This window comes from Callithrix jacchus, chromosome 1 (assembly GCF_049354715.1).
Source record: "Callithrix jacchus isolate 240 chromosome 1, calJac240_pri, whole genome shotgun sequence".
NCBI lineage: Eukaryota > Metazoa > Chordata > Mammalia > Primates > Cebidae > Callithrix > Callithrix jacchus.
In genome coordinates this window covers 184,109,383-184,135,626 of record NC_133502.1, presented here as the reverse complement: position 1 = coordinate 184,135,626, position 26,244 = coordinate 184,109,383, and the positions used below count along the sequence as shown (strand labels likewise).

At 51.6% G+C, this 26,244-nt stretch overlaps 2 protein-coding genes across 2 annotated transcripts in view; both read right to left on the bottom strand.

The window, feature by feature from the left end:
- OBP2A (odorant binding protein 2A) overlaps window positions 1-26,244 on the bottom strand; it is a 194,255-nt gene that overhangs the window by 108,917 nt on the left and 59,094 nt on the right. The gene's annotated exons all lie outside the window — the stretch shown is intronic.
- Window positions 10,206-15,130, bottom strand: LOC100385396 (beta-lactoglobulin-1-like). Its single transcript, XM_035292388.2, has 7 exons — window positions 14,992-15,130; window positions 14,066-14,205; window positions 13,376-13,449; window positions 12,070-12,174; window positions 11,097-11,201; window positions 10,772-10,817; window positions 10,206-10,364 (listed from the first exon to the last, which is right to left on the bottom strand). Exons 1-6 carry the CDS (start codon window positions 15,085-15,087, stop codon window positions 10,801-10,803), a joined length of 537 nt encoding a protein of 178 aa, XP_035148279.1. The 5' UTR covers window positions 15,088-15,130; the 3' UTR covers window positions 10,206-10,364; window positions 10,772-10,800.

Sequence of the window (26,244 nt, the reverse complement as noted above, 5' to 3'; positions counted from 1 at the left end):
TGCCAAGAGCGCACTGGCCCAGGCATCATCACAGGCGTGGAGCAAGGGCTGGGGCCACTGAAGGACTCCCTGGGAAAAGTCCACATGGTCCACACGGTCACTTGGTCCACACGGTCCACACGGTCCACACGGTCCACTCGGTCCACATGGTCATTCGGTCCATTCTGTGCACACAGTCCACACGGTCCACTCAGTCCACACAGTCCACACGGTCCACACGGTCCACACGGTCACACGGTCTACTCGGTCCACTCGGCGGGGGTTCGGAGTCTTGGCTGACAGCTGCCGTCCTCCTGGGTCATCGTAGTGCAGATGAAGGCAGGATGGGCTGCACTTGGTAACAATTTCCTCCACTATTTATGTAAAATTTGGCCGGATTTTTCCCAGGACTTTCCACGCAATCAGAGGACTCGGGCGCCACCAAGTGGCCATCCTGGGAACGTCAATGGCCTGGGCCACATCTCAGGTGAGGCAGATTTCGTGTGAATTAAATCTTTCGGGTTTTTGTTGTTGTTTTTTCATTCTACTTTAAGCTCTGGGGTTCCCGTGCAGAGCGTGCAGGCTTGTTACATAGGTCAGAGGTGCAGGCTTGTTACATAGGTATACACGTGCCATGATTGTTCGCTGCACCCATCGACCCCTCATCTACATTAGGCATTTCTCCTAATGCCGTCCCTCCCCACCCCCCACCCCCGACAGGTCCCGGTGTGTGATGTCCCCCTCCCTGGTCCGGATTCAAGGTGGCCGACTCCGCGGAAGCTGCCCATGGGCTCAACCTCCATGTGCCCACGCTCCAGCCCCGGGAGCTCCAGTTGCCTGCGGAGGTTGGACTTGCTTCTAATTCGTCCCCGCGTTCCCCGCTTTTCGGTAGGGATCAGCCCCAGAGTTAGAGAACCCCTGGACTGTCGTCCCAGCACTTTGGGAGGCCGAGGCGGGCTGGTCGCCTGAGGTCAGGACGCTTGCAAAGCAGCGTCCTCACTGCTCGCCCTCTGGTGGGCGCGTGCTGCACTGCAGTTTTAATTTGCATTTTTCCTGAATAACCATGTTAATTAAGCATACATATATATATTCGAGACAGAGTCTCGTGCTTGTCGCCCAGGCTGGAGTCAATGGCGTGATCTTGGATCACTGAACCTCCAACTCCAGGGTTCAAGCGATTCTCCTGCCTCAGCGTCCTGAGTAGCTGGCATTACAGGTACCCACCAGCACGCCTGGCTTTGTATTTTTATTTTAATTTTTAATTTTTAGTTGGTTTCACCATGTTGGCCAGGCTGGTCTCAAACTCCTGACTTCAGGTGATCTGCTCACCTTTGCCTCCTAAAGTTCTGGGATTACAGGTGTGAGCCATACCGTGCCTGGCCAGCATTTTAATATTCTTTTGTGTGCCTGTGTGTGTGTGTGTGTGTGTGTGTGTAGAGATGGGGTCTTGCTATGTTGTCCAGGCTGGTCTCAAATTCCTGGCCTCAAGCAATCCTCCAGCTTTGCCCTCCCAAAGCACTGGGATTACAAGCATGAGCCACCCGCCCAGCCAATGTATTCTTTTTGGCATTTGGGTGAAGCTTCTGTTTGAGGTGCTTGCCCATTTTCAGAGGGGTTGCTTTCCTTTCCATTCTGGATGGAATTCCTCTCTGGGGCAAACCCTCTCGGTGAACATCTGCTCTGTGGGTCGCCATTTCGCCCTCTTAATTTGGTCTTAATTGCTACATAGTTCAATTTACTGTTGGACTGTTTAAGAAATCTTTGCAGACACCCAGGCCACAAAGATATTCTGTTTTCCTCTGAAACCTTATTGCCTGGTGTCTCTGGAATTTATTTTTGCATATGGTGTGAGGAGGGGGTTCAAAATACATCTTCCAAGGCCAGGCGCAGTGGCACACACCTGTAATCTCAGCACTTCGGGAGGCTGAGGTGGGCAGATCATCTGATGTCAAGAGTTCAAATCCAGCCTGGCCAACATGGCGAAATCCCGTCTTCACTAAAAATACAAAAAATTTAGCTGGGTGTGGTGGCGCATGACTATAATCCCAGCTACTCAGGAGGCTGAGGCAGGAGAATTGCTTGAACCCGGGAGATGGAGGTTGCAGTGAGCCGAGACTATACCACTGCACTCTCCATTCGGGTGACAGAATGAGACTCTGTCTCTAAACAAACAAACAAAAAACCAACAAAAAACTTCGTCTTCCCCGAGTGATGCCATGCCTTTAACAGAGAAGATCTTAGCCCCCTTCCCGCCCCTCAGCTCTGCCTTCGTCATTGATCTGGGGCTGCGAGAGTCTGTGTCTGAGCCTCTTTTCTTTTCTGATGTTCAAGTTGCCAATTCTTCTGTGATGTCACACTGTCTGCATTACTGTAGCTTTATAACAGGCCTGCATTTTTATTTATTTATTTCTTTTGAGAGGGAGTCTTGCTCTGTCACCAAGATTGGAGTACAATGGCATGATCTTGGCTCACTGCAGCCTCTGCCTCCTGGGTTTCAGCAATTTTCCTGCCTCAGCCTCCCAAGTAACTGGTATTACAGGCATGTGCCACCACGCCTGGACAATTTTTGTATTTTTCATGGAGATGGGGTTTTACCATGTTGGCCAGGCTGGTCTCAAACTCCTGACCTCAGGTGATCTGCCTGCCTCAGTCTCCCAAAGTGCTGGGATTATAGTCATGAGCCACCACACCTGGCCCATTTTTATTTCTTTTGAATGTTGTCCTTACTATTCTTGCTCCTTTGCAATTACAAATGAATTTTTAAAAAGAGCTTGTCAGTTTCTGCACACAAAAAACCTATCATGTTCAATGCAATCAGGACTGCATTGCATTTACAGATTAATTGATGTCTTGGCAACATTGAGCCATCCAATCCGTGGACGTGGTATATTTATCCGTTTAGATCTTTAATTTCTCCTAATAGTGTTGCCTATTTTTTCAATTTAGAAGCCTTGCAACTCTTTCTTCACTCCTTAAAAAGTCAGATTTATTGAGGATTCTAGTAAAATTCTCTCTTTTTAGTGTACAGTTCTGAGTTTTGACAAATGCACACAGTCATAAAACCACACTACAATCGTGATACAGAAAAGCTCCACCCCCCACCAAATTTCTCTCATGCCCCTTTGCAGTCAGCCCTGCTAAACCACCGCCTGAACCCCACTGATGTGACCTTTTGTGTGTGAATTTTATTCATTCTGTGATGCTTTTGACAATATCCTTGCTGTTGCCTGTAGAAGCAGTTTTTTCCTGGTGACTCTGTCCATTCACTAGTTGATGGACATGTGGGTTGCTTCCAGTTGGGGGCAATTATTAATTAAGTCACCCGCTGCAAGTGTTCATGTACAAGTCTTTGTGTGAACATATTTGTCTTCATTTGATTTAGGGAAATACTTAGGAGTGGGACTGCTGGGTGGGGTGGCAAGTATGTGAACTGGAAATGAAATCGCTGCTGATCTGTTTCCAAAGCAGTGGTATGATGTGGTTGGCTTAGAGGTTTGTCCTCTCCAAATCTCATACTGAAGTGCAATCCCCAGTGCTGGAGGTGGGGCCAGTGGGAGGGGTGTGGGTCGTAGCTTGGGGCCCTCCTCACGGAAATGAGTGAGTTCTCACTCTGAGTTGATGTGAGATGAGATATTTTCACTCTCTCTGAAGCTCATCTTTTCATTCTCTTAATGGCGTTGTTGGCAGAGCAAAAGGTTTTGATTTTGGTGAAGACTAATATATCCATTTTTAATTTGACGGGTCATGCTCATGGTGTCAAGTAAGAACTCTTTGCCAAAACCTAGATTATGGAGACTTTTTTCCTTTTTTTTCTAAAAGTTTTGTAGTTTCACAATTTATATTTTAGTCTGAGATCCATATTTTGCACTAACGTTTTTTATTAGGTATGAGACTTAGGTTGAAGTTATTTTTCTTTGTATAGACTTCCCTTCCCTTCCTTTTTCTTTTTTTTTTTTGCTTAAGGATGTACAATTACACAATTTGTTCCTTAATTGAACTGCTTTTTGCCTTTGTCAAAAATCGACTGGGCGTAATGCGTCAGTCTGTTTCTGGGTTTTACCTACTCTGTTCCTTTGAGCCACATGTCTTACACCTCTACTAATTCCATACAGTCTTGTAACTACATATTAATATTTGAAATAACATTTGATAGACTGATTCCTCCCATTTTATTCTTCTTTTATAAAAATATTTTAGCTATTCTAGTTCTTTTACTTTTCCCTCCATAAATCTTAGAATAGTCTTACCTGTGTCTACCAAAAAGGTTGCTGGAATTTCGATGACAATTGCGTTAAGCTTCTTTATCAATTTGGGGAGAATCTCCATCTTTACTATGCTAAGTCTTCTAGTCCATGAACATAGTATATCTCTGCATTGATTTAGAACTTTCTTGCCTTTTTTCATCAGCATTATTTTCAGCACACAGATATGTACATTTCATGCAGTTCACACCTAAGCATCCCACTTTTTTCTGAGTGATTGTAACTGGCATTGTATTTTACATTTCAGTGTCCACCTGCACATGGCTAGTATGTAGTAAGGCAATTAATTTTTGTGTCTTTATGTTGTATCCTGCCACGTTAGTGAACTCACTTATTTGTTCTAGGAGTTTTGTTTGTTTGTGTTTTGTAGATTCCTTGAGATTTTCCATGTGAACAGCCGTGTCATCTGCAAACAGACATCATTCTATTTTATCCTTTCAGCTCTTAGGCTGTTAGAAGTGATCTCAGGTCTGCATGTGAGTATTAGGGGTGGCAAGAGAAAGGAGGGACAGACACAGGTAAATGGAGAAACAAAATTCAGTTGACTGAGAAGAATTTTTATTTTTCTAAAACAGGATCCAAAAAGGAAAAAAGCATAAAGGCTTTTAAAAAATATAATTATAGTTTGCAATCCGGTTTTAAGTATTCTGACTTGTAACCTTGGAGCTTAAAAAAAAAACAACTCCCATTTAAATATCTTATTACCAGATTTTAGCCAGGACAAACAGCTTATATTTCTGGTTTTTGAACTTCTTTACCAAAGGCAACTTTCCAAGGGAAACCATGAAGCCTTTACCAAAGTTGTGGCTGAACCAAGGATGCCTGAGACATCTTCAAACAGGTGCAAGGCAGTCGTCACAAGATCCAGAATCACCCCAAAGACTGACTGTATTAATATGTTTTCATGCTGCCGATAAAGACTTACCTGTGACTGGGTAATTTACAAAAGAAAGAGGTTTAATTGGACTCACAGTTCCACGTGGCTGGGGAGGCCTCACAATCATGACGGAAGGCAAGAAGGAGCAAGTCATATCTTAGGCGGACAGCGGCAGGCAGGGAGAGAGACAGCCTGTGCAGAGCACCTCCTGTTTTTTAAAACCATTAGATCTCGGGAGACCCATTTCACTATCACAGAACAGCAAGGGAAAGACCATGAGTCAACCATCTCCCATGGGGCTCCGCCCACAACATGTGGGAATTATGGGCTCCACAAGATGAGATTTGGGTGGAACAGCACAGCCCAAAGAAAGGAAAGTTTGACTAGCCATAAATGGGGCACAACCCACATTTCGGGGTCTTAGCTTCTCAGCCAATGCTCTGCACACAAATGCCCCAAATCCCCGTAAGCCCGCACCAGCAGCACACAGTGGGCCCAAAGCTGTCAGCACAGTAAAAAAGCATCAATAACTGGGAAAAGTCACACAAATATCAAACCGAAAGAGTTCCCTGACCAGGAATCAAACGCAGGCCGTGGCAGTGAAATCACAGAATTTGAACTGTTAGTCCACAAAGAACGGTGGCTTTTGTTACTCCCTTGGGCCATCTGAAGTAAGGAGTTTGAGCCTCCAACTTTGTTTTAGGTCAGATTTTTCTCTTTCATTTATTCTAAGTCTAGCCATGACACTATCATGTTTCCTTTTTAAAAAAGAAATTCAAGCACGCCATCCTTTTTGAACATGGAAGCCTCCGCAGTCTCTTATGGTGGCCGATCAGAGTCTGTGCTCTTAGAACTAGGCTTTCTATATTTTCCCTTTAGAACTAAGGTTCTAGCCTGGCACTCAGGTTCTCTGTAATTGCACTCACCTTAGGAAGGGCCCCTTTGAGTGTTTTTAGCAGGAGAGTCCTCATAAAACCTATGGACCAGCTGAGTCTGACTGGACTGGGAAGGTCCCCTCCTAAACCCAGAGCCAACAGAAACATTCCCTCTGGAGTCTGGCTAGAGGGAACCAGGACAGGGACTGGGAAGGAAACAGGAAGAAATAAGGAAAAGGGTGGAGAGAAATAAAAGCCTCTGAAGTCTTCAACCTAAAAGCAGGAGATCTCAGATCCGGGAGACCTCACCTGGCTTCCTCCCTGTGTCGCCAGCTGGGGAGACAGCTGAGCTGAAGAAGGTGCATTGACTTCCAGTCATGCTGGGAGAACCTGAGGCTCTCTGCAGATCTCTTCCTCATCACCAATCATGTCAAGTGAAGAATGACAAGGTCTGTATATTTGGAAAGGAGAATTTATTTCTCATAAGGAGTTCAGTCTGCAGGGTGGCCATTCTGACAGGCTGAGAAGTGTAGCCTCAGGCCGGAAGCCAGAAACAGACATTTCCACAGAGAGGAAAACGGAGCAGGAATTTATGCTCAGTAGAGTGGCTGAATGTACATATTTAATAAGCTATAGGAAGAGTTATGAAAGGAGAAACACACACATGAGCAATGGAGCTTTATGCTGTTATGTGTAGACCAGCCAGAACCACCCTGTGGTCAGAGATCTCTAATTAGGAAGGAATGCTGAGCAATTGTGTTGAAACCAAAAAAAGGGAGAAGCAGTGTCAGGTGCTTGATTGATATCTGGAGTCTTTTGAAAGGGCTCGTTTCTAATTAGCCCTTAGGGAAAAAAGTCTAATGGCAGCGACTGTGTGTGCAGGGGGTGGTGGTAATAAGGAGGAGTGTCTGATCCACCCATCCTGTGATGGATTAAAACTCAGTTTTCAAGGTTATTTTGTGGTCTGCTTGGCCAAGAGGGGGTCTGTTCAGCCAGTTGGGGGGCTTAGGGTTTCATTTTTTCTTTTCTTTTTTTTTAAGATGGGGTTTCACCATGATGGCCAGGCTTGTCTTGAACTCCTGACTTCAGGTGATCCACCCACCTCGGCCTCCCAAAGTGCTAGGATTACAGGCGTGAGCCACCGCGCCCAGCCTAGGGTTTCATTTTCATTTCCCAAATGCCGTTATAAAAAGAAGAGAGATGAGACCTTTCTCTCTACCTCATGAAGATACAGCGAGAAGGTGGCCATCTGCAAACCAGATAGAGACCCCTCACCTGACGTGAAATCTGCCAGCACTGTGCTCCTTTTCTTACCATTCCCAAAACTGCAAAAATAAATGTTTGCTGTTTAAGCAACTCAGTGTGCCACGTTTTGTTACAGCAGCTGGAACTGACTAAGACAGAGGGAATGCATTCAGTTGTTCACAGTTGAGTATAGTATTAATTTTAAGTTTTTTGTGGATGTTCTTTATCAAGTTAAGGAAGCTCCTCTCTAGTTTTACTTTTCTGAGTTTTTGGAAAAAAAATATGAGCAGATACTGAATTTTGTGAAATGCATTTTCCATATTGATTGATAGGATCATATGTTTTTTTCTTTGTCGGCCTGATAATATGGTGGGTTACATGAATTGATTTTTAAATGTTGAACCCACCTCTACTCTCTGGTTACACCCTTCTCATTCATGGTGTACAGTTATTGTTATCTATTGCCGAAATCTATTTGCTAATATTTTGTTAAGGATTGTCGAATCTATAATAATGAGAAACACTAGGCTGTAGTCACCCTACCCCCCACCCTTTATTACTGAGTTTGTGTTGTTTTGGTATCAGGGTAATAATACTCGCCTCATAAAATGAATTAAGAAGTGTTGCTGCCTCTTCTGTTTTATGCAACAGATTGTGTGGCATTAGTGCTAATTCTTTAAGCATTTGGTGTAAATACCTTGTGACACTATCTGCACCGAAAGATATCTTTTTATGGTAGATTTTCAATTAAAAATTCAATTTCCTTAATAGCTGTAAGGGCTATTCAAATTATCTAGTTCATATTGCATACATTGTGATAGAGTGTATTTTTCAGAGAATCGGTCCATTTCACCTAAGCTGTAAAATCTGCGTGTGTGGAGTTGTTCACGGTGTTCCCTTATTAGCATTTTGATGTCTATAGGGTCAGTAGCGGTGTCTCCTCATTCATTCTTGATATGAGCGATTTGTGTCTTCTTGCTCTTTTTCTTTGTGACACTAATGTTTCATTTCCAGTGTTTATGCTTTTTGTTTCTTTTGTCTTATTGCACTGAAACTTTCAGTATGGGTTGAATAAGAGCAATGAGAAAGGACAACCTTGCTTTATTCTCAATCTTAGCTAGACTGAATGCTTACATAAAGCACTGGTTATAGGTTAGTTTTTTTTTTTTTTTTTTTAATCAGTTTAGGGAAGTTCCCTTCTATTCTTAGGTAGGAAACCTAGGTAGGATTTGACTTTTCAGCCCCCTTCTAGGGAAGTAATAGGTGTCCCTTTCAGGACAGACACTTGATGGACAGTTTGAGGTCCCCTGGTACCTATGTTTTCCCTCTGGCAACACTACAGCTGGTGGCTATTTCATCACTTGAGTTACCAAGTGACCATGGGAAGTCAGCACTCCTGCAACCCACAAAGGAAGTTTCACATAAACAAGAAAGAACTCTTCGGTGCTTTCAGTCACTGGTTTATTCATTTAGTGTTTTAGGGTTCTTCCTAAAAGCAGCATAAGCTATTTGATGTTGAATGACATTCTTGGTGTGCAAAGTTTCCTTCATGAATGGAATATAATATTTTTTGAAACATATTTTAAACGTTAATTAAAGGTTCATATATGGTGCTTCTCCCCTTGTCTTAAGTTAGCTAATTTTATTGATGCATTTGAGATGGAGTCTCACTTTGTCACCCAGGCTGGAGTGCAGTGGTGCAGTCACAGCTCACTGCAATCTCTGCCTCCCAGGTTCCAGTGATTCTCCCACTCAGCCTCCCAAAGTGCTGGGATTACAGGTGTGAGTCACCGCACCTGACCTTTATTGATACATTCTCTAATATTGAAACATCCTTTGTTTTTTGGGCTAAATCATGATGTATTAAAATACATTTGTTCATAAGATATTCAGATATTTGTGTCTTGGTTCTGAAAGCTGGCGGCTATCAGAGTTTTCCTGCATCTCCCTTACCCGGTTTTGTTATCAGGGCGGCCGAGCAACTCCCCATCCTTTTCTATGACCTGGAGTGGATTGCATGAGCCAGGAGCTATCAGATAAAGGTTTTTTATTCTCATCCACAGGCAGAAGATCTGGAACTATTCTGTGTTTTTTCTATGATGATTGTTCTTTCTAAGTTTTCTTATACATTTTGAGCCAATATTGGTAATTGATATTTTACCAGACATGTATCCATGCCATCTATATTTTGAAAATTTAAAGTTGTACATGTCAGTTATTGACAAATCTATTTCTGTTGTTGTATATTCTTTTTCCTTTTGTGACGTTCAGAATATGTTATCATGAAAAACAAGTTCCTTTCCCACATGTGACCTCTTCTGTTGAGTTCCTCAGTCCAGGGAAACCTCTTTGCTTCACATTAGTCCAGAAGAGATCAATGGCATTTGTGAGCAGGTGAAGATGGACAGCAGAGGTCTTTCTGGTAGCAACTTCCCTTATGCTCCTGGGGGATGCCCCGGAGGTCATGGGGTTTGCATTTTTTAAATAGTGCAGAATTTGATTTGTAAGTAACTCATTTAAATTGTTATATCAATATTCATTCAATGAATGGGTCTGTGATTTTTCATATTTTGTGCTTTCTGTGGCTTGGACCTCCAACATGAATGGCAAGCTCTGGCCACGTCAGCAGCACGCTCATCTAGTTCCTGAAGATTCTAAAGCCCCTGTGATGTGTCTTCATCCCCAAATATGATGGGACCTACAATGCAGAAACCATGAACTCAGCTCCCTCAGCCCCCAGTCCCCGTGCCCCCAGGCCCTGAGTCCCCCAGCCTGGGAACCACCCAATCCCTGAGCCCCCCAGTCCCCGAGCCTCCCAGCCCTCAAGTTCCCCAGACTCTAAGCCCCGCAACCTCTGAGTTTCCCAGCCCCCAAATCCCCCAGCCCCCAAGTCCCCCAAACCCCCAGCCAGCCCTCAGCTGCATCCACAGGCACCAGTCAGGACAGAGTCAGGGGAGGGGGTTCACTAGTTTATTTATTGCTCAAAAGGGATGGCTGAGAACAGAAACCCCAGGCTGAGGCCGGGAAGTCCCAGGGTCCCAGGAAATGCTCCTTGGTCTTCAGCCTCATGGTCCCTCCGGAGGGGTGACGTCCTCTTCCTCTGCACAGGGGTTGAGGCTCCGGGACCTGATGTGTACAAAGGGGGGTCCCCTGTGACTCTGGGACCCTACAGGATATGGGGCGGCCCATATCAGCTGGGGGTGAGGGACCCCTGCTTGTGTGAGGGGAGCCCCTACCTTACCCCCTGCCTTCTGTTCCCGTGAGGGGCTGTCGGGACACCACCACAGGCCCGCCCTCCCCTGAGCCCCCCTCCCTCAGTCACCCCCACCCTGGATGAAAGGGGCCCAGCCTGTGCCCAAGACACAGGAAATGGCATCTGGAGAGGCCAAGCCTAGAGACTCGGGCACGTGGCCAGCTGGGCTTTTCCAGAGACCCCAGGATTCCAGCCTCGCTCAGGGTCAGCCCTGGGGAATGGACACAGTGGGGTCTGTCCCAGGGTCGGCCCCAGGCCGTGTGTGGGGCTGGTACATTACCCAGGAGGCAGGACTGGGCAGGAGCTCTCCTAGACACAGCACCGCTCTGCGGGAGGAGAGACAGCAGTGGGGGCGTCAGTGGGAGGGAGACTTAGCTGGGGACACAGCAGCCCCAGGGCCAGAGGTTGTGGGGTGACAGGAGGAGATGGGACCCCACCTCAGGGTGCCTCTGCACCCCCAGGGGAGGCGTGGGGAGAATTGGAGAGAGGCCATTGAGGTGGGACGGGTGCTACCCTGAGTGCTACAGAGCCCTCGGGGGGCTTGGGTTGGGACAGCTGCGGCCTCTCCTCCAGCCAAGGCTGGGCCTGTCCTGGGCGGAGCTCACCTTCTGCCTGGGTCACGTCCAGGAAGACCCGCATGTGCATGGGCAGGGTCTTGAGAAAGTGGATAAATTCCTCCATGACATTGTCATCCGCCTCCAGGGTCCTGGCTGTGGGGAGGCTGGCTCAGTCCTGGGCCCCGCCCCGGGGGAAGGAGGGCGGGGAAGGAGGCCCCAGTGCTCTGAGGTTGGGCAGAGTTTGTTCTGGAGCAGGTCCTCAGACTGGTCTCCAGGGCTTTGGCCACCTGGCCTGCAGGTTCCCTGTCCCCAGGCCCCACTCCTTGGCTGGGTCGGCTCCTCCTCTGTGCCAGGCAGCACTGGGGCCCGCACAGCTCAGGACGGTGTCCACAGGGTCAAGGAGGAGAGCACAGTGCCGGCCTCCCCCACAGTGCTGGCCTCACCTCCCACGGCCCAGGATGGCCAATTTATAGAGCGGGGGCATCTCTACAGCCCAAAGCCATTGGTCCATTCAGGGACCCTGGGACCTCCCAGCAGCACTGCTGGTGTGACATGAAAAATGTCACCGTACGTTTGTTTTCCAGACGTGATTGTTTGAAAGACATTTTAGAATCTGACTGCTTACTTGGCAAAGTGATTGCACATCTCCACTGAGGAAGGACATTGGATTTACAGGCACCTGCTGACCACACGGGGAGGTCTAACACCTGCCCTTGCGGCCGCCCTGAAGGGACATCTGCTTTCCCGTGTCCACCATGGTCTCTGCCGTCCTCGGGGCCTGTGTCTGTCCCCAGGTCTCTGTGCAGTGCCCCCCTTGTTTCTCATGCGACACTAGGATGCCTCTACCCTCCCCCTTCCTCCACGGGGCTCCTGGGCTCCTAGGGAAGGCAATCCCAGGGGCTGGGGCAGGGCCGGGGTGACGGCTCCCTCAGGGGCCCGCCTTCCATTCCCATGAGGAGTGGTCGGGACGTCTCATTCTGTGTCCATTTCCCACAGGAACCCCAGGGACTGAGGCACGAACCCAGGTACTGGCAGGCCAGGTTCTGCTGGGAGGTGCTCTCCAGACAGACAAACAGGTATTTGCTGTAGTCGGTGTTGAACAGGAAGATCCTGTTCTCATCCAGATCTAGAAGAGAACAAGACAGGAGCAGAAATGAATTCTGGGCACCTCACCACAGCGGGACTGGGTGCTGGTCCGTCTCCTGTGGTTCAGCTGGACTTCCCATGAGCCGCGATGCCTGGCGTCTCCCTCCATTTCTCTCCCACCACACTCCAGGCCGTGTGCAGCTGGGAGCCTTGGGAGTGTCCTTCAGGCCGGTCTACCCCCGTACCCGGCGTGGTGTGACCTCCTTTCAGGGAGCTCCCAGCACAGCTCACAGGTAACACCAAGGCACAAACAGGGCTGGGAGAGGCCTGGCTGTTGACTGTGACCCTCCACAGAGACCCGCACTGTCCCACACTGTCCCCTGGCTCCAGATTCCCCCCTCATCATCATGCCTGGGCAAGCCACTCCAAACACCGTGCCCCAGTGAGGGTAAGAAACGGGGTCTCCACTCGGAGGGGTGAGACTGACACCAAGCTGTGGCAGCGAAGGCTGGTCCAGAGAGACCACACATGCCGCAGCAGCGGGGAAGCCAAGACCCTCAGGCCGGGCGAGCTAGGTGGGCTCTGCCCACTCAGCCTAGCAGCACCGCTGGACACGGCTGTGTCACCAGGGTGACTTCTATGGGAAATACTGATGTCCCTGCCCAGCTGTAAGCAGGGGTGCCGGAAACTCCGGGTGGGTGCCTTGACACGGGTGTCCTTCCAACATGCAGTGTGCAGCCGTGGAGGGAAGTCACACGGAGGGGACCATGGGGGCACTGGAAGGCAGGATGTGGCTCATGGGGAGCTCCCTTCTCCAGGCTGGGGAGGGGAGGCCAGGGAAAAAGAGCCCTCATGGCTCCCTGGAGTCTTGCGTGCAGCCATGAACGAACAGAGAGTCAAGGAGATGAGTACGGTCCGGTGGCCACAGGGGCCCTGACTCTCAGCTGTCGGCCAGGGGGTGCAGTCAAGAGCATGGGCAGGGTGCAGGGAGGGTGGGAACAGGCTGGTGGCTAAGGTGCACCACTGCTGCCTGAGCTCAGCCCAAGTGACCCAGTGTCACTGCAGGGAGTTAGACCAGCCCAGAGGGGACCTGGAGGCAGTGCTGCTGCTCCCTGACACTGCTGTCACCTTCATCATCAGCCTGTGCCTTAGCACAGCCAGGCCAGAGGCCCGGCCCCCGCCCCATCCCTCAAGAAGCTGGATGGGGTCCCCAAGCTACCGGGGCCGTGGCTGGTGCTTACAGTTGATCTTGAACTCGATAGGGTTCTCAGTCTTCTCTGCGACGATCTTCTTCTTAACACACTGGTCGTTTTCCCTGAAAGGGCATCATTTCTGTGACCTGTTGTACAGATGCTACGGGGCCACATGCTGGCCCTGGAGAGGCAGGCAAGGGCCAGGCACTGAGGACTGGGGAGAGAGGGGCTTCCAGGCCACGAGTGCTGGTCACGGGACAAACGCTGCCCTCAGGGAACCCACAACATGTGGCTGGGGACCCAGCTGGAGAGGCCAGAGGGAACCAGCGAAGTCAGGGGCCGTGATCGTGGGCAGCAGTGGTCCTGGGGTTCATGTCCTCATCTCCTGCCCACCCCTGGTTCCAGGGCAGCAGTCATTGCAGGAACTGTCTGGGTCCCGGAGACCACAGACCACAGCAGCCCCAGCCCAGCCTCCACACCAGTCTTCTCCGAAGATGGCCTGGGCTGCGTGACGTGGTCAGCTGCTGACCCAAGACCCTTGGGCAGGGGCTCTGCAGGGACAGGCAACCTCCCAAGCTTCTTTCCCCACCCTACTTGGCACCACAGGGGTCCACACTGAAGCCCCTGGGTCGTCAGGAAATGCCTGGGGCTGGCCCCAGATCTGCCCACCCCACACAGTCCCCCTGCTGAGGGAGAGAGAGCCCCTGCCGGCCCCAGCCCAGAAGATGAGGAACCCACCGTTTTTGCAGGCTGATCTCCAGGTTGCCCTCGGGGGTGGGCTGCAGTGAGGTGATGTAGACCCTCAGAGGGGCCTCCTTGGACTCCAGGAGGGAGAAGTCACTGGCCCCCATGGCCATGGAGTGCCAGGTCCCTGCCAACTGAGGGGCCTTGAGCTGCACAGGGGACCCTGGCCACCATGGCTCCCACTGTGCCCTGGGCAGGTGAGGCTGAGTCCTGCCTGTCCCCAACCCCCTTGGGTTGGTGCAGGAGTTGAGCTGAGCTCCTCAAGCACCCATGTGGCCTGATGCCATGGAGGGGGCCTCCCCCAGCCATGGACCCCACTCTGCTGCTCCAGGAATGTTCCCGCTAAACACATGGGAGCCCAAAAAAGCACCTGGCTGAGCCCATGACCTGAGTGAGGGGAATATTTGGATCCTGGGAGCCATGTGGTTGGGGCAGGAGGAAGGGTGGGGGGCAGAGAGGCCCTGCTGGGACTGAACTGTGCCCCCCAGCAGCACCTGACTGCAGCGCCTCCAAATGTGAGCTAGGGTGGTTAAGGAATGAGGAAGCTGGAGTGAGGCCTCTGGGGGCCCTGACCCAATCTGACGGGCATCTTTAGGAGGGGAGGCTAGGAACAGACCCCCAGAGGGGCGGCCCTGTGAGGACACAGTGGGAAGATGGTGTCTACAAGGCAAGGAGAGGAGCCTGGGAGCTCCGGCCCTGCCGACACCCTGGTCCTGCACCTCCAGCCCTCAGGACGGCGAGCATCAGCCCCGCTGTTTGGGCTGCAGCCTGCGGGAGGCCAGTCCTGACATCACAGAGACCTTGACATCACAGCCTCCTCCATCCACCCTCAGCCTCCTGGGTCCTGGGCTTCCCACCCTCCCGCAGCCCCCACCAGCCCAGACCTCCCTGGTAACTCGCCCCCTCTCCCCGCTTCAAACCTTTGGGACCTCCACGTCCTGCATGGCCTGGGGGCTGTCGATAGCCCCAACAGCACAGACCAGGGCGACGGCCAGGGTGAACAGGAGGCACTGCATGGCTGCGGCTATGGGTGGCTCGGAGCTCTGGAGCAAGAGGGAGGCCGAGGCAGTGGGCTACGGGGCTTATGTAGGAGAAGGACTCCTTGAACCCATGACTCATCCTCAGCCTGCGGGCAGCTTCCTCCACTGGGACAATGGGAGGCTCTTCTCTGTGTCCTCCTCTGTGTCTGGGACACCCAGTTCCTGGCAGGGCCTCAGGTGGGAGGGTCCGGGTTGGCAGCCAGTGGCAGGAGCACCTCCTGGGTCGGGGTTCTTGGAAAATGGTGGATTGGAGGCCAGCACTGAGGACAGCCGTTCCCGGGGGCAGTGGTAGGGCCAGTGGGGCAGGCAGCAGGCCCGAGAGCCCCATGGCAGCCCTGGGATGCCACAGACATCATGCCGGCGAGCAGCTGTCTGCCCCACAAAGAGGCCATAAGGCTGCACCCTTAACACTCCCGGCTGGGGCTCTTCCCACAGGTGCCCATCCACGCAGGGGCTGCCCGCTGGGCTCGGCTAGGCAAGGCCTCCGTGAAATGCTCTGCTGTTTCCTGATCACCGTCATGTTTCTGTTTTCTTCTCCTGCCTCAGATCAGCTCCTCCCAAATCCTCGGCTGCTGCCTTGCGGGGATGGTGTCTCCTTCCCTGTTCAGTGGCCTCCACCTGGGATGGGCGTGGGTGGAACCAGGCTGAGGGAGGCACTAAGGACTGTGGTGTGCGATGCTCTTGGCCTCAAGTTTTTGCAGTGAAGTGCCAAGCAACAACAGTGACGGTGACCCAGTGGTGACAGTGACCCAGTGGTGGTGGTGGTCCAAACCAGGGTGCCCAATGGCCTGGCCTGTGGCTTCAACCCTGGGTGAGGCACACAGCAGGGGCAGTGTGGGCAGCAGATCCAGCGTGCTCTGTGTGGATGGCGTGGTGGGTCACGGCTGCAGCGCCGGAATTTTAAGTCTTCTTAAAATTCTGGTTCCAGGCGCTTCTGTACCACTCAGCTTTGCAGCCAGGGCCGTCAGGAACTCAGGAGTGCAGGCGACCTGGAGGATGTGTCCTGTTAGGTTTGGGAGGATGAAGCAACTTGTAGAGTAATGTGTCTTTTGCGATTCCATGTGTGCAAACCAACACCCACAGGGGAGTGTGTGTGTGCCCATGTGTGTCCCTGTGTGCGCACTTGTGTGTGTGCCCGTGTGTGCACCTGTGTGTATGTTCCCGTGTGTACGTGTGTGTGCCCATGTCTGTACATGTGTGTGTGCCTGTGTGTGTACCTGTGTGTGTGCCTGCGTATGGGTACCTGTGTGTGTGTGCACATGCATGTGCCCAGGTGCATGTGCCTGTGTGCTAGTGTGTGTGCCTGTGTGCAGGTGTGTGTGTCTGTGGGCATGTGCCTGTGTGTGTGTGTGCCCATGTGGTGCCTATGTGTGCCCATGTGCATGGGCCTGTGTGCTAGTGTGCATGGGCCTGTGTGTATGCCTGTGCACCTGCCTGTGCGCCTGTGTGCATGTGCCTGTGTGCATGTGCCCATGTGCCTTTGTGTGTGTGCCTGTGTGCTTGTGTGCCTCTGTGTGTGCATGTGTGCACATGTACCCATGTGCCTGTTTGTATGTGTGTGTGCCTGTGTGCATGTGTACCTGTGCCCATGTGCGTGTGTGTGCCTGTGTGCAGCGGGCACAATCCTTGGAGCTTTCCATTCCAAACAATGGACTTGCTCATCTCTGGGGAGGGCTGACATCGGGGTGGGCGTTGGTGCAGGCAGCCACCTCCCGTGTGTCCTAAGAGGGGAACAGCCTCCTTTCCAGGGGTGGGAGCCTTGGGGGATCTGCCCTGTCCCCACCCAGGGTCATGTATGGTCTTTCCGGGTGGCCTGCAGCCTGTGCTCGGGGCCCTGCCTACCTGTGTGCCATGTTCAGCATCTGGGATCGATGTGGGGAGGTCTCCTAGATGAGCTTCTGTTTGCCAGCTGTCCTCTGGTTTTTTTTTTTGTTTGTTTCTTTTTTTTGAGACGGAGTTGCGCTCTTGTTACCCAGGCTGGAGTGCAATTGCGCGATCTTGGCTCACCGCAACCTCCGCCTCCTGGGTTCAGGCAATTCTCCTGCCTCAACCTCCTGAGTAGCTGGGATTACAGGCACGCGCCACCATGCCCAGCTAATTTTTTGTATTTTTTTAGTAGAGATGGGGTTTCACCATGTTGACCAGGATGGTCTCTATCTCTTGACCTCGTGATCCTCCTGCCTGGGCCTCCCAAAGTGTTGGGATTACAGGCGTGAGCCACCGCACCCAGCCCCTCTGGTTTATTTCCAAAGGACCTCATTTATTATCACACCACAGGACAGCCTACAGGTCCAAGGCTGGCCCCAAGCCTCCTTCCAAGGGTGGGGGCAGCAAGAGAAGGAGGTGGCTCAGGTGGCCCCAGTCCTTGCCCAGGGAACCTCCTGAGCTGTGGTCCTGCTGCTGGCAGCTATGCACCGCGATGCCTCCAGAGGGACGCGACCACGGTCTGCTCTCCCTGGGGCAGGTGCTGCCCAGAACCCTGGTCACCCCACTGGAGGGAGGTGCTTGCCTGTGGATCGCAGGTCCTGCTTCTGTGGGCACTTTGTGGGAACAGAAGCAAAGAGGGCTGAAACAGGAAGGGAAATGGATTATTCAACGTTCCCTTCGTTATTATTCAATGTGACCTGGAGGAGGCTTTGACAAAGTACATACCCTGGCCTCTGCCACTATGCCCAGACCTGCTGCCAGCCTCACCTGCGCTATCTCCTTGAATTCTTGCAACAGTCCTCTAAGTTCAGTCTCCCTAGTTTCCCATCTTAAGGGTGAGGAAATGGCCATGAACACGGTTGAATCATGCTGAAAACCCACATCCACCCAGAACCTCATAATGTGACCTTACTTGGAAGTGGGGCTTTGCAGGTGGATTTGTAAGATGAGGCCATTCTGCAATGGGGTGGGCCCTACTGCCAATACAGATGGTGTCCCTGTAAGTAGAGGAGAGGACACACACACAGACACACAGACACAGAGACACGCAGACACATACACAGACACTCACAGAGAAACACACACAGACACACAGACACAGAGACACACAGACACATACACAGACACAGAGAGACACATAGAGAGACACACACACAGACACACAGACACAGAGACACACAGACACATACACAGACACAGAGAGACACACAGAGAGACACACACACAGACACACACACAGACACAGAGACACACAGACACACAGACACAGAGAGACACAGACACAGACACACAGACACAGACACACAGACACATACACAGACACTCACAGAGAGACACACACACAGACACAGAGACACACAGACACATACACAGACACCGAGAGACACACACACAGACACAGACACAGACACACAGACACATACACAGACACTCACAGAGAGACACACACACAGACACACTGACACATACACACAGACACATACACAGACACTCACAGAGAGACACACACAGACACAGAGACACACACAGAAACATGCAGACACATACACAGACACTCACAGAGAGACACACACACAGACACATACACACAGACACATACACAGACACTCACAGAGAGACACACACAGACACAGAGACATGCAGACACAGAGACACACAGACACATACACAGACACTCAGAGAGACATACACGCAGACACACAGACACATACACACTCACAGAGAGACACACACAGACACAGAGACACACAGACACATACACAGACACTCACAGAGAGACATACACGCAGACACACAGACACATACACACTCACAGAGAGACACACACAGACACAGAGACACACAGACACATACACAGACACAGAGAGACACACACACAGACATACAGACACACAGACACACACTCACAGAGAGACACATACACAGACACACACTCACAGAGAGACACACACACAGACACATAGAGACACACACAGACACAGAGACACACAGACACATAGAGACACACACACACAGACACAGAGACATACAGACACATAGAGACACACACACACAGACACAGAGACACACAGACACATACACAGACACTCACAGAGAGACACACACACAGACACACAGACACAGAGACACACACACACATACAGACACATACACAGACACGCACAGACACAGAGACACACACACAGATAGACACACACACAGACACCCACACAGACACAGGGACACACAGACACACACATAGACACACACACACACAGATACACCCAGACACATACACACAGATACACCCAGACACACACAAGGAAGAGACCATGTGAAGACAGAGACAGGGACTGGGGTCTGGACCCCCAGCCCGGGACCGCTGAGCCAGCAGAGGATGAGGAAGGAGCCTCCCTAGACCCTGGTGGGACCACGGCCTTGCCCACACCTCCGTCTTGGACTTCCGGCCTCCAGAGCTGGGAGACGGTCAGTCCTGTGGTTGGGAGCTGCACAGTGTTTGGTACTTTGTCAGGTGGCCCCAGGACCCTGGCACAGGCAGCTTAGACAGGTGACATGGTGACCCAGGTGTTATGGGTCAGGCAGGGCTTGGCTTTTAGAGCAGGGGCAGGCCAGTAAAGGAGATCAGCCAGGAGGAAACAAAGTGTCCTATTTTCCACTGAGCTTGGGGTGTGCTGGGTCCCAAGCCAGGCTTGGTGGCATCTTTCCCGCAGGTTCTCAGAGGCCCCGGCACGTTCCTGGGAAGGCTGGAGCACCCAGGAACATGCCGGGCACCCCTTGTCAACATTTCTAGGAATAGTGTTCCATAGAAAACCATTTAAAAAGGAAGAAAAGCAACAGCTGGCCTCAGGCAGTTGGCCTTGCCCAGCTGGGGAGGGAGACTGAGGCCGGGAGGAGGCAACTCCACCAGGTGACTGACCCCGGGGAGGGCTCTGGGAAGAGACCCCAGCCCCTCAGCCCAAGGCCTGGGCCCCGCGTGCACTAAGTCCCCACGCCTCTCAGCAGGACGAGCTTGGGAGCCAGCCTGTCACTGCAGAAGCAGAACACTGCTTTTCTTTTCTTTTTCTTTTTTTTTTCTTGAGACAGGGTCTGTCACCCAGGCTGGAGTGTAGTGGTGCGATCTCGGCTCACTGCAATCTCTGCCTCCTGGGTTCAAGTGATTACCCTGCCTCAGCCTCTCAAGTTGCTGGGATTACAGGTGCCTGCCACTGTGCCCAGGTAATTTTTCTATTTTTAGTAGAGGCAGGGATGTTGGCCAGGCTGGTCTTGAACTCCCGACTTCAGGTGATCTGACCACCCTGGCCTCTCAAAGTGCTGGGATTACAGGTGTGAGCCTCTGTGCCTGGCTGAAATTGCTTTTCTTTTTCTCTCTCTCTTTTTCTCTTTTGAGATGGAGTCTTGCTCTGTCACCAGGCCGGAATGTAGTGGCACAATCTCGGCTCACTGCAATCACCACCTCCCATGTTTAAGCGATTCCCCTGCCTCAGCCTCCCAAGTGGTTTAGACTACAGGAGCGCACCATCACGCCTGGCTATTTTTTTGTGTGTTTTAGTAGAAACGGGTTTTGCCATGTTGGCCAGGCTGGTTTCAAACTCCCAACCTCGTGATCCGCCTGCCTCGGCCTCCCAAAGTGCTGGGATTACAGGTGTGAGCCATGGTGCCCGGCTGAAACTGCTTTTCTTAGGATGAAATCCTGGAGCCAGGAAGGGTCAAGGGGCTTAGATGCGCCTGTGATGGACAACCCTCCTTCTCCAGCATAATTCAGTTGTGGCCCTGTGCTCCCTGGGATCCCTCTCCTGCAGTGGCACCAGCCACGGGGTGGGCAGCATGGACTCGTGAGTGTGAGTTTGAGCTTCGCTAGTCCCGCCGGGGCCCCAAGCACCCACACTTGGGGGTTGCCTGTCCTTAGAGGGGCATCACCCTCATCACCAATGTCATTATCCTAGCGGGTAGAATAGAACATGCCAAGATATCTCCAAATGTGGCACCAAACACAATGTCTCCTAAAAGCCAAAATACTTGGCCAGGTGCAGTGGCTCCCACCTGTAATCCCAGCACTTTGGGAGGCCGAGGCTGGTGGATCACGAGGTCAGGAGATCGAGACCATCCTGGCTAACACAGTGAAACCCGATCTCTACTAAAAATACAAAACAATTAGCCGGGTGTGGTGGCGTACCTGTAATCCCAGCTACTCAGGAGGCTGAGGCAGGAGAATCACTTGAACCCGGGAGTGGGAGGTTGCAGTGAGCTGAGATGGCCCCACTGCACTCCAGCCTGGTGACAGAGTGAGACTCTGTCTTAAAAAAAAAGAAGGGGGGGCAAAATCCTGTGGCTGTGGAATAAAGTATGGCAGTTCCTCCAAAACTTAGAGTGGCAGAGGGTCCAGCAGCTCCACTCCTAGGTTGACAGGCAAGAGACCGGAGGCAGGATCTTCACGGGGTATTTGCAGTAGCGTGACCCATGACCGACGAAGGCAGAGGCCACTCCATGTGCCTATGGATGGACAATGGTCACCATCTATGGTCCGTGCAGACAGTGGAATACTACTCAGCCTTGAAGAGGAAGGACATTCTGACCCTTGCTGCAACACGCGTGAGCCTGGGGAGCATCGTGCAGAGTGAAATGAGCCAGTCAGGAAAGGATGTATCCCATGATTCCACCCACAGGCAGCCCAGAGTCGTCAGGTCCACAGAGACAGGACGTAGAGAGGCAGGTACCAGGCTGGGGAGGGGACTGGGAGTGAGTATTGCATGGAGACAGAGTTCACTTTGGGATGATGGAAAGTTCTGGAAATGGCAGGTGGTGATGGTCATACGACACTGTGAATGTGCCTAAGTAGTGCCCCTACACATCAGTGAATTTATGTCATGCCTATGTCACCACAATGGAAACACAGCCAGCCCCTCTCTCGCACATGCTCCCTTCTCCCTGCTGTGAGGGCTTCCCCCGGCCATTCTGCCCTGAGCTCCTGACTTGGGAGGTGGATTCTGGAATCCCTGAGAGCTCTCATCCCTGGCCTCCTCCACTGCCACCACTGCGGCCCTGCTCTTCTGCAAACAGCTGGTGCAGGCTGGCCTGCTGCCTCCATCTAGAACATTCTTCCAACAGACATCATCCCGGTGTGCCCCTCGCTCTGCTGGAGTCTGGGCTTGTCCACGTGGAATGTCACCCCCGTCTGTCGTGTCCCCTTTCCATGTCACGCTCTTCCTTGCACTGATGCGTCTCCCCGCCGTGATGGGCATGCCACTTAGGCAGGCACTGCATCCAGGGGCAGATTCCACCTGGCAGACACTGCAGAGGCGGGCGCAGTGAGTACGTGAGGACGAAGGGCAAATGCCTGGTGCGTGGGTTCAGTTCAGCACGGGCACAGCCAGGAAGTGCTCGGGGCATGCACCCCAGGAGTCAGGGCACAGACGCACGGAGCCATGAGTAAAACCGGAGGATCGGCCTCCAGAGGCCAAAGAGGAGGCAGAAGGCATCTGGCCATGGGTCTGACCCGAGCTGCCTAGAGGAAGGCAGTGACTCCTGGCAGGAGAGGGGGCCTGGGGGCCCGGAAGTCAGGGAAGGGGTGTTCGGAGAGTCCTTAGCAGGTGCTGCGGTCCAGCCACTCCAAGACTCAACAGCGTGGACACCCCTTCACCGGGTCAAAGGTAATGCCATCTCACTGCCCTCGGGGGAGGCCTTGGGCAGGTGACACTGTGAGGCCATCCCTGGCCAGGGTGGGGAGCACTCGGCCCCAGACCAAATGAGCTCCACCTTCAGACAGGTCTTTGGAGGAGGAGGGTGCCTCCCAGCCAAGGAGCCAGTACTTTCGGAAGGAGGGGGCACTTTCAGAACAAAGGGGCAAGGCTGGTAGTGTCGTGTCTGGATTGCAAAGCACAGCGGTTCCGCATGTTCCCATGTGGGTGCTGAACAGTGAGAACACATGGACACAGGGAGGGGAACATCACACGCCGGGCCTGTCAGAGGGTGGGGGGGCGAGGGGAGGGATAGCAGGGGCTGGGGGGATGGGTGAAGTTAAAGTATAATAATAATGAAAGTAAAAGCACAGACATTTGAAGGGAATAAATAAAGTTGTCTGCACCAGCAGACAGTATGATTGAATACACAGAAAATCCCAAGAAAAATGAGAAAAAATTGAACAACACCATTAATAGCTGCACCAACCAATAAAATTGTTAAATATAAACTTAACGAAACAAAACAAAACACAGTGGAAGTTTCGCTGCGCTCACCAGAACTGCTGAAATGACCCAGGACACCCTCCCCCACCTCCGAGGGGGAAGAAAAGACAAATCCCCAAAGCAAAACCAGCTGGGGCAGGGAGGCCAGGACGAGGAGGCAGGAGCAGACAGCCTCGGGTAGGTGGGACAGAGCCTTAGCGGGGAAGGGCCAGGGCCTGGCCCCACCCACAGCCCACCTCTGCTAGCAGAACTCAAAATGAGAACACTTTGGGAGGCGGAGGTGGGAGGATTGCTTGAGCCCAGGAGTTTGAGACCAGCCTGGGCAACATAGCAAGAGACCATCTCTGCAAAAAATTAAAAAATAGCCAGGTGTGGTGGCACCTGGAGTCCCAGCTACTTGGGAGGCTGAGGCGGGAGGATGGCTTGAGCTTAGGAGGTTGAGGTTGCAGTGAGCTGTGATTGCACCACTGCCAGCCTAGGCCACAGAGCTCTACTGTGTCTCAAAAAAAAAAAAAAAAGAATCAGCCGGGCATAGTGGCTCACACCTATAATCCCAGCACTTTGGGAGGCCTAGGCAAATGGATCACAAGGTCAGGTGTTCAAGACCAGACTGGCCAACATGGTAAAACCTCATCTCTACTAAAAAGTACAAAAATTATCTGGGCGTGGCGGCTTATGCCTGTAATCCCAGCTACCTGGGAGGCTGAGGTAGGAGAATTGCTTGAACCGGGACCCAGGAGGTGGAGGTTGCAGTGAGCCGAGATGGTGCCACTGCACTCCAGGCTGGGCTAGAGAGCAAGACTCCATTAAAAAAGAAAGATAAAGAAGGAAGGAAGGAAGGAAAGAAAGAAAGGAAGGAAAGAAAGAAAAGAAAGAAAGAAAGAAACAGGAGCCCAAGCGAGCAGAGGAAGTGATGACAAAGCAATGGGTGTCGTCAGGGCCAGAGGGGGCTCTTGTCCAGGTTTACACCTGTTCTTTGGGGAGAGGGTTGGCTGAGTTTCACACGTTGCCAAGTTTACGACTGTCAAGGCGCTCGTGGTATTCCCTTTCATGACGGCAGGATCGGGGCACGCCCCTAAGTTCATCCCGAATATGGGTGATTTGTGTCCTTTCTTTTTATTTTTGTCAGTCTTGCTAATGGCTTATCAAGCTTACTAGTCTTTTTTTTTTCCAAAAGAAAAGAATAATGTGACTGCAGATACAGTAGAAATAGAAGCGAGATTACTTTGAGCAACAACTTGATGTGAATAAACTTTAAAATTGAGACCAAATGAACAAATTCCCAGAAAAAATGAAAGGGTGGGTAATTTTATAAAAATGGAAAACATTAAGTCAGTGATTCAAAATGTTGTCACACAGAAATCATTAGCCCAGAGGGTTACGTTTTAGGGGTGAGTTCTGCCATATTTGAAGAACCAGGTGGTTTGATATTGTGCAAACTCTTCCAGGGCACAGGAGAGGAGTGGGTTCTTCCTAATTTATCCTATGAGGTCAGGAAGCTGCAGGCCCTGCCGCCTCACTAGCAGAAACTCAAAATCACAGGAAGCCACATCCGGCGTGGGTGGGGAGAGTCCATCATGATTAACTTGGTGTTTTATTTTTTTAATTTTAAAGCAGGGTCTCGCTCTGTCGCCCAGGCTGGAGTGCAGTGGTGCTCTCAGTTTACAGCAGCCCCGACCTCCCAGGCTCAAACAATCCTCCCACCTCAGCCTCCCAAGTAGCTCGGACTACAGGTGTATGCCACCACACCCAGCTAATTTTTGTGTTTTTGGTAGAAATGGGGTTTCCCCATGCTGCCCAAGCTGGCCCTGAACTCCGGGACTCAGGAGAGTCACCCGCCTCAGCCACCCAGAGTGCTGGAATTACTGGCGGCAGCCCCCACACTCAGCCGAAACTTACATTAATAGATTAAAGAAGAAAAACTGACCATCTCAATAGAATGAGGAAATACGTGAGCTCAAGTTTGACAGCACTGGCTGGTTAAAAACGCAGCGCAGCATGAGGCAGGCTGCATCCCTCAGGGCAAGTGATTCTGCTGAGGAAGCCTGGGGATTTGAAAAGGAAAATGTTAGGAAAAGAAAGTCAGAATCCGGAACTGCAACTGCCTTCAAAAACAACAGCAGCAGGCTGGGCAAGGCGGCTCACGTCTGTCATCCCAGCACTTTAGGAGGCTGAGGCTGGCGGATCACTTGAAGACAGGAGTTCAAGACTAGCCTGGTCCACATGGCAAAATCCTGTCTCTACTAAAAATACAAAAAATTAGCCTGGTGATGCATGCTTGTCATTCCGGCTACTTGGGAGGCTGAGACCAGAGAATCTTTGAACCCAGGAGGCAGAGGTTGCAGTGAGCCGAGATCGCGCCTTTGCACCCCAGCCTGGGTGACAAGAGTTAAACTCCATCTCAAAACAAGCAAACAAACAAATAAAACAGCCTCAAGATAACAAAAGACAGCTTCGCAGGGCCATTTCGAATATGTCAAAGAAAATGCATTTTGCGGTAAAGGACTTTGATCTCCTGCAGGGCCTGAGGGAGGCTGCAGCCGGGTATCTAGTTGTTGCGGTCTGTTCCGTCATTCTGACAATCTCTGTTTTAATGTCGTTGCTGGTCAGCTGTGCCTAAACTCCAAAGGAGGAGGATGTAATAAGTCACGTGCAGCCCCGCTGCCCATCACGGCCTGGTAGCCTTTCGGGTTGTTTTGGGTTCCCTAGGCGGAGGAGAGAGTCCATTCAGTTGGCTGGGGGACTTAGAATTTTAATTTTGGTTTGTAATTTCTAATTTGATTCCATTTGGTCAAAGAACACACTCTGTTTTCAAATCTTTTAAACTTGTCGAGGCTTGCCTTCTGGGCTGGGGTACGGGCTATCTTGGTGACGGTTTTGTGAGCGCTGTGAAAGCGTGTGCCTCCGCTGCTGGGTGTCTGTTCCGTGTAAGCCAGCTGGTCCTGCGGGGGACAGTGTGGCTCAGACCCGCGTCCTTGCTGGCTTTGTGTTCTGTCCGTGCCTAGGATTCTGTCTGACTTACCAG

Coding starts and splice junctions, on each gene's coding strand:
- LOC100385396 (XM_035292388.2), bottom strand. CDS start 15,087: ATGCAGTGCCTCCTGTTCACCCTGGCCGTCGCCCTGGTCTGTGCTGTT. Junction 14,206..14,991: donor AGGACGTGGAGGTCCCAAAG/GTTTGAAGCGGG, acceptor AAGGCCCCTCAG/TTGGCAGGGACCTGGCACTC. Junction 13,450..14,065: donor GAGATCAGCCTGCAAAAACG/GTGGGTTCCTCA, acceptor ATGCCCTTTCAG/GGAAAACGACCAGTGTGTTA.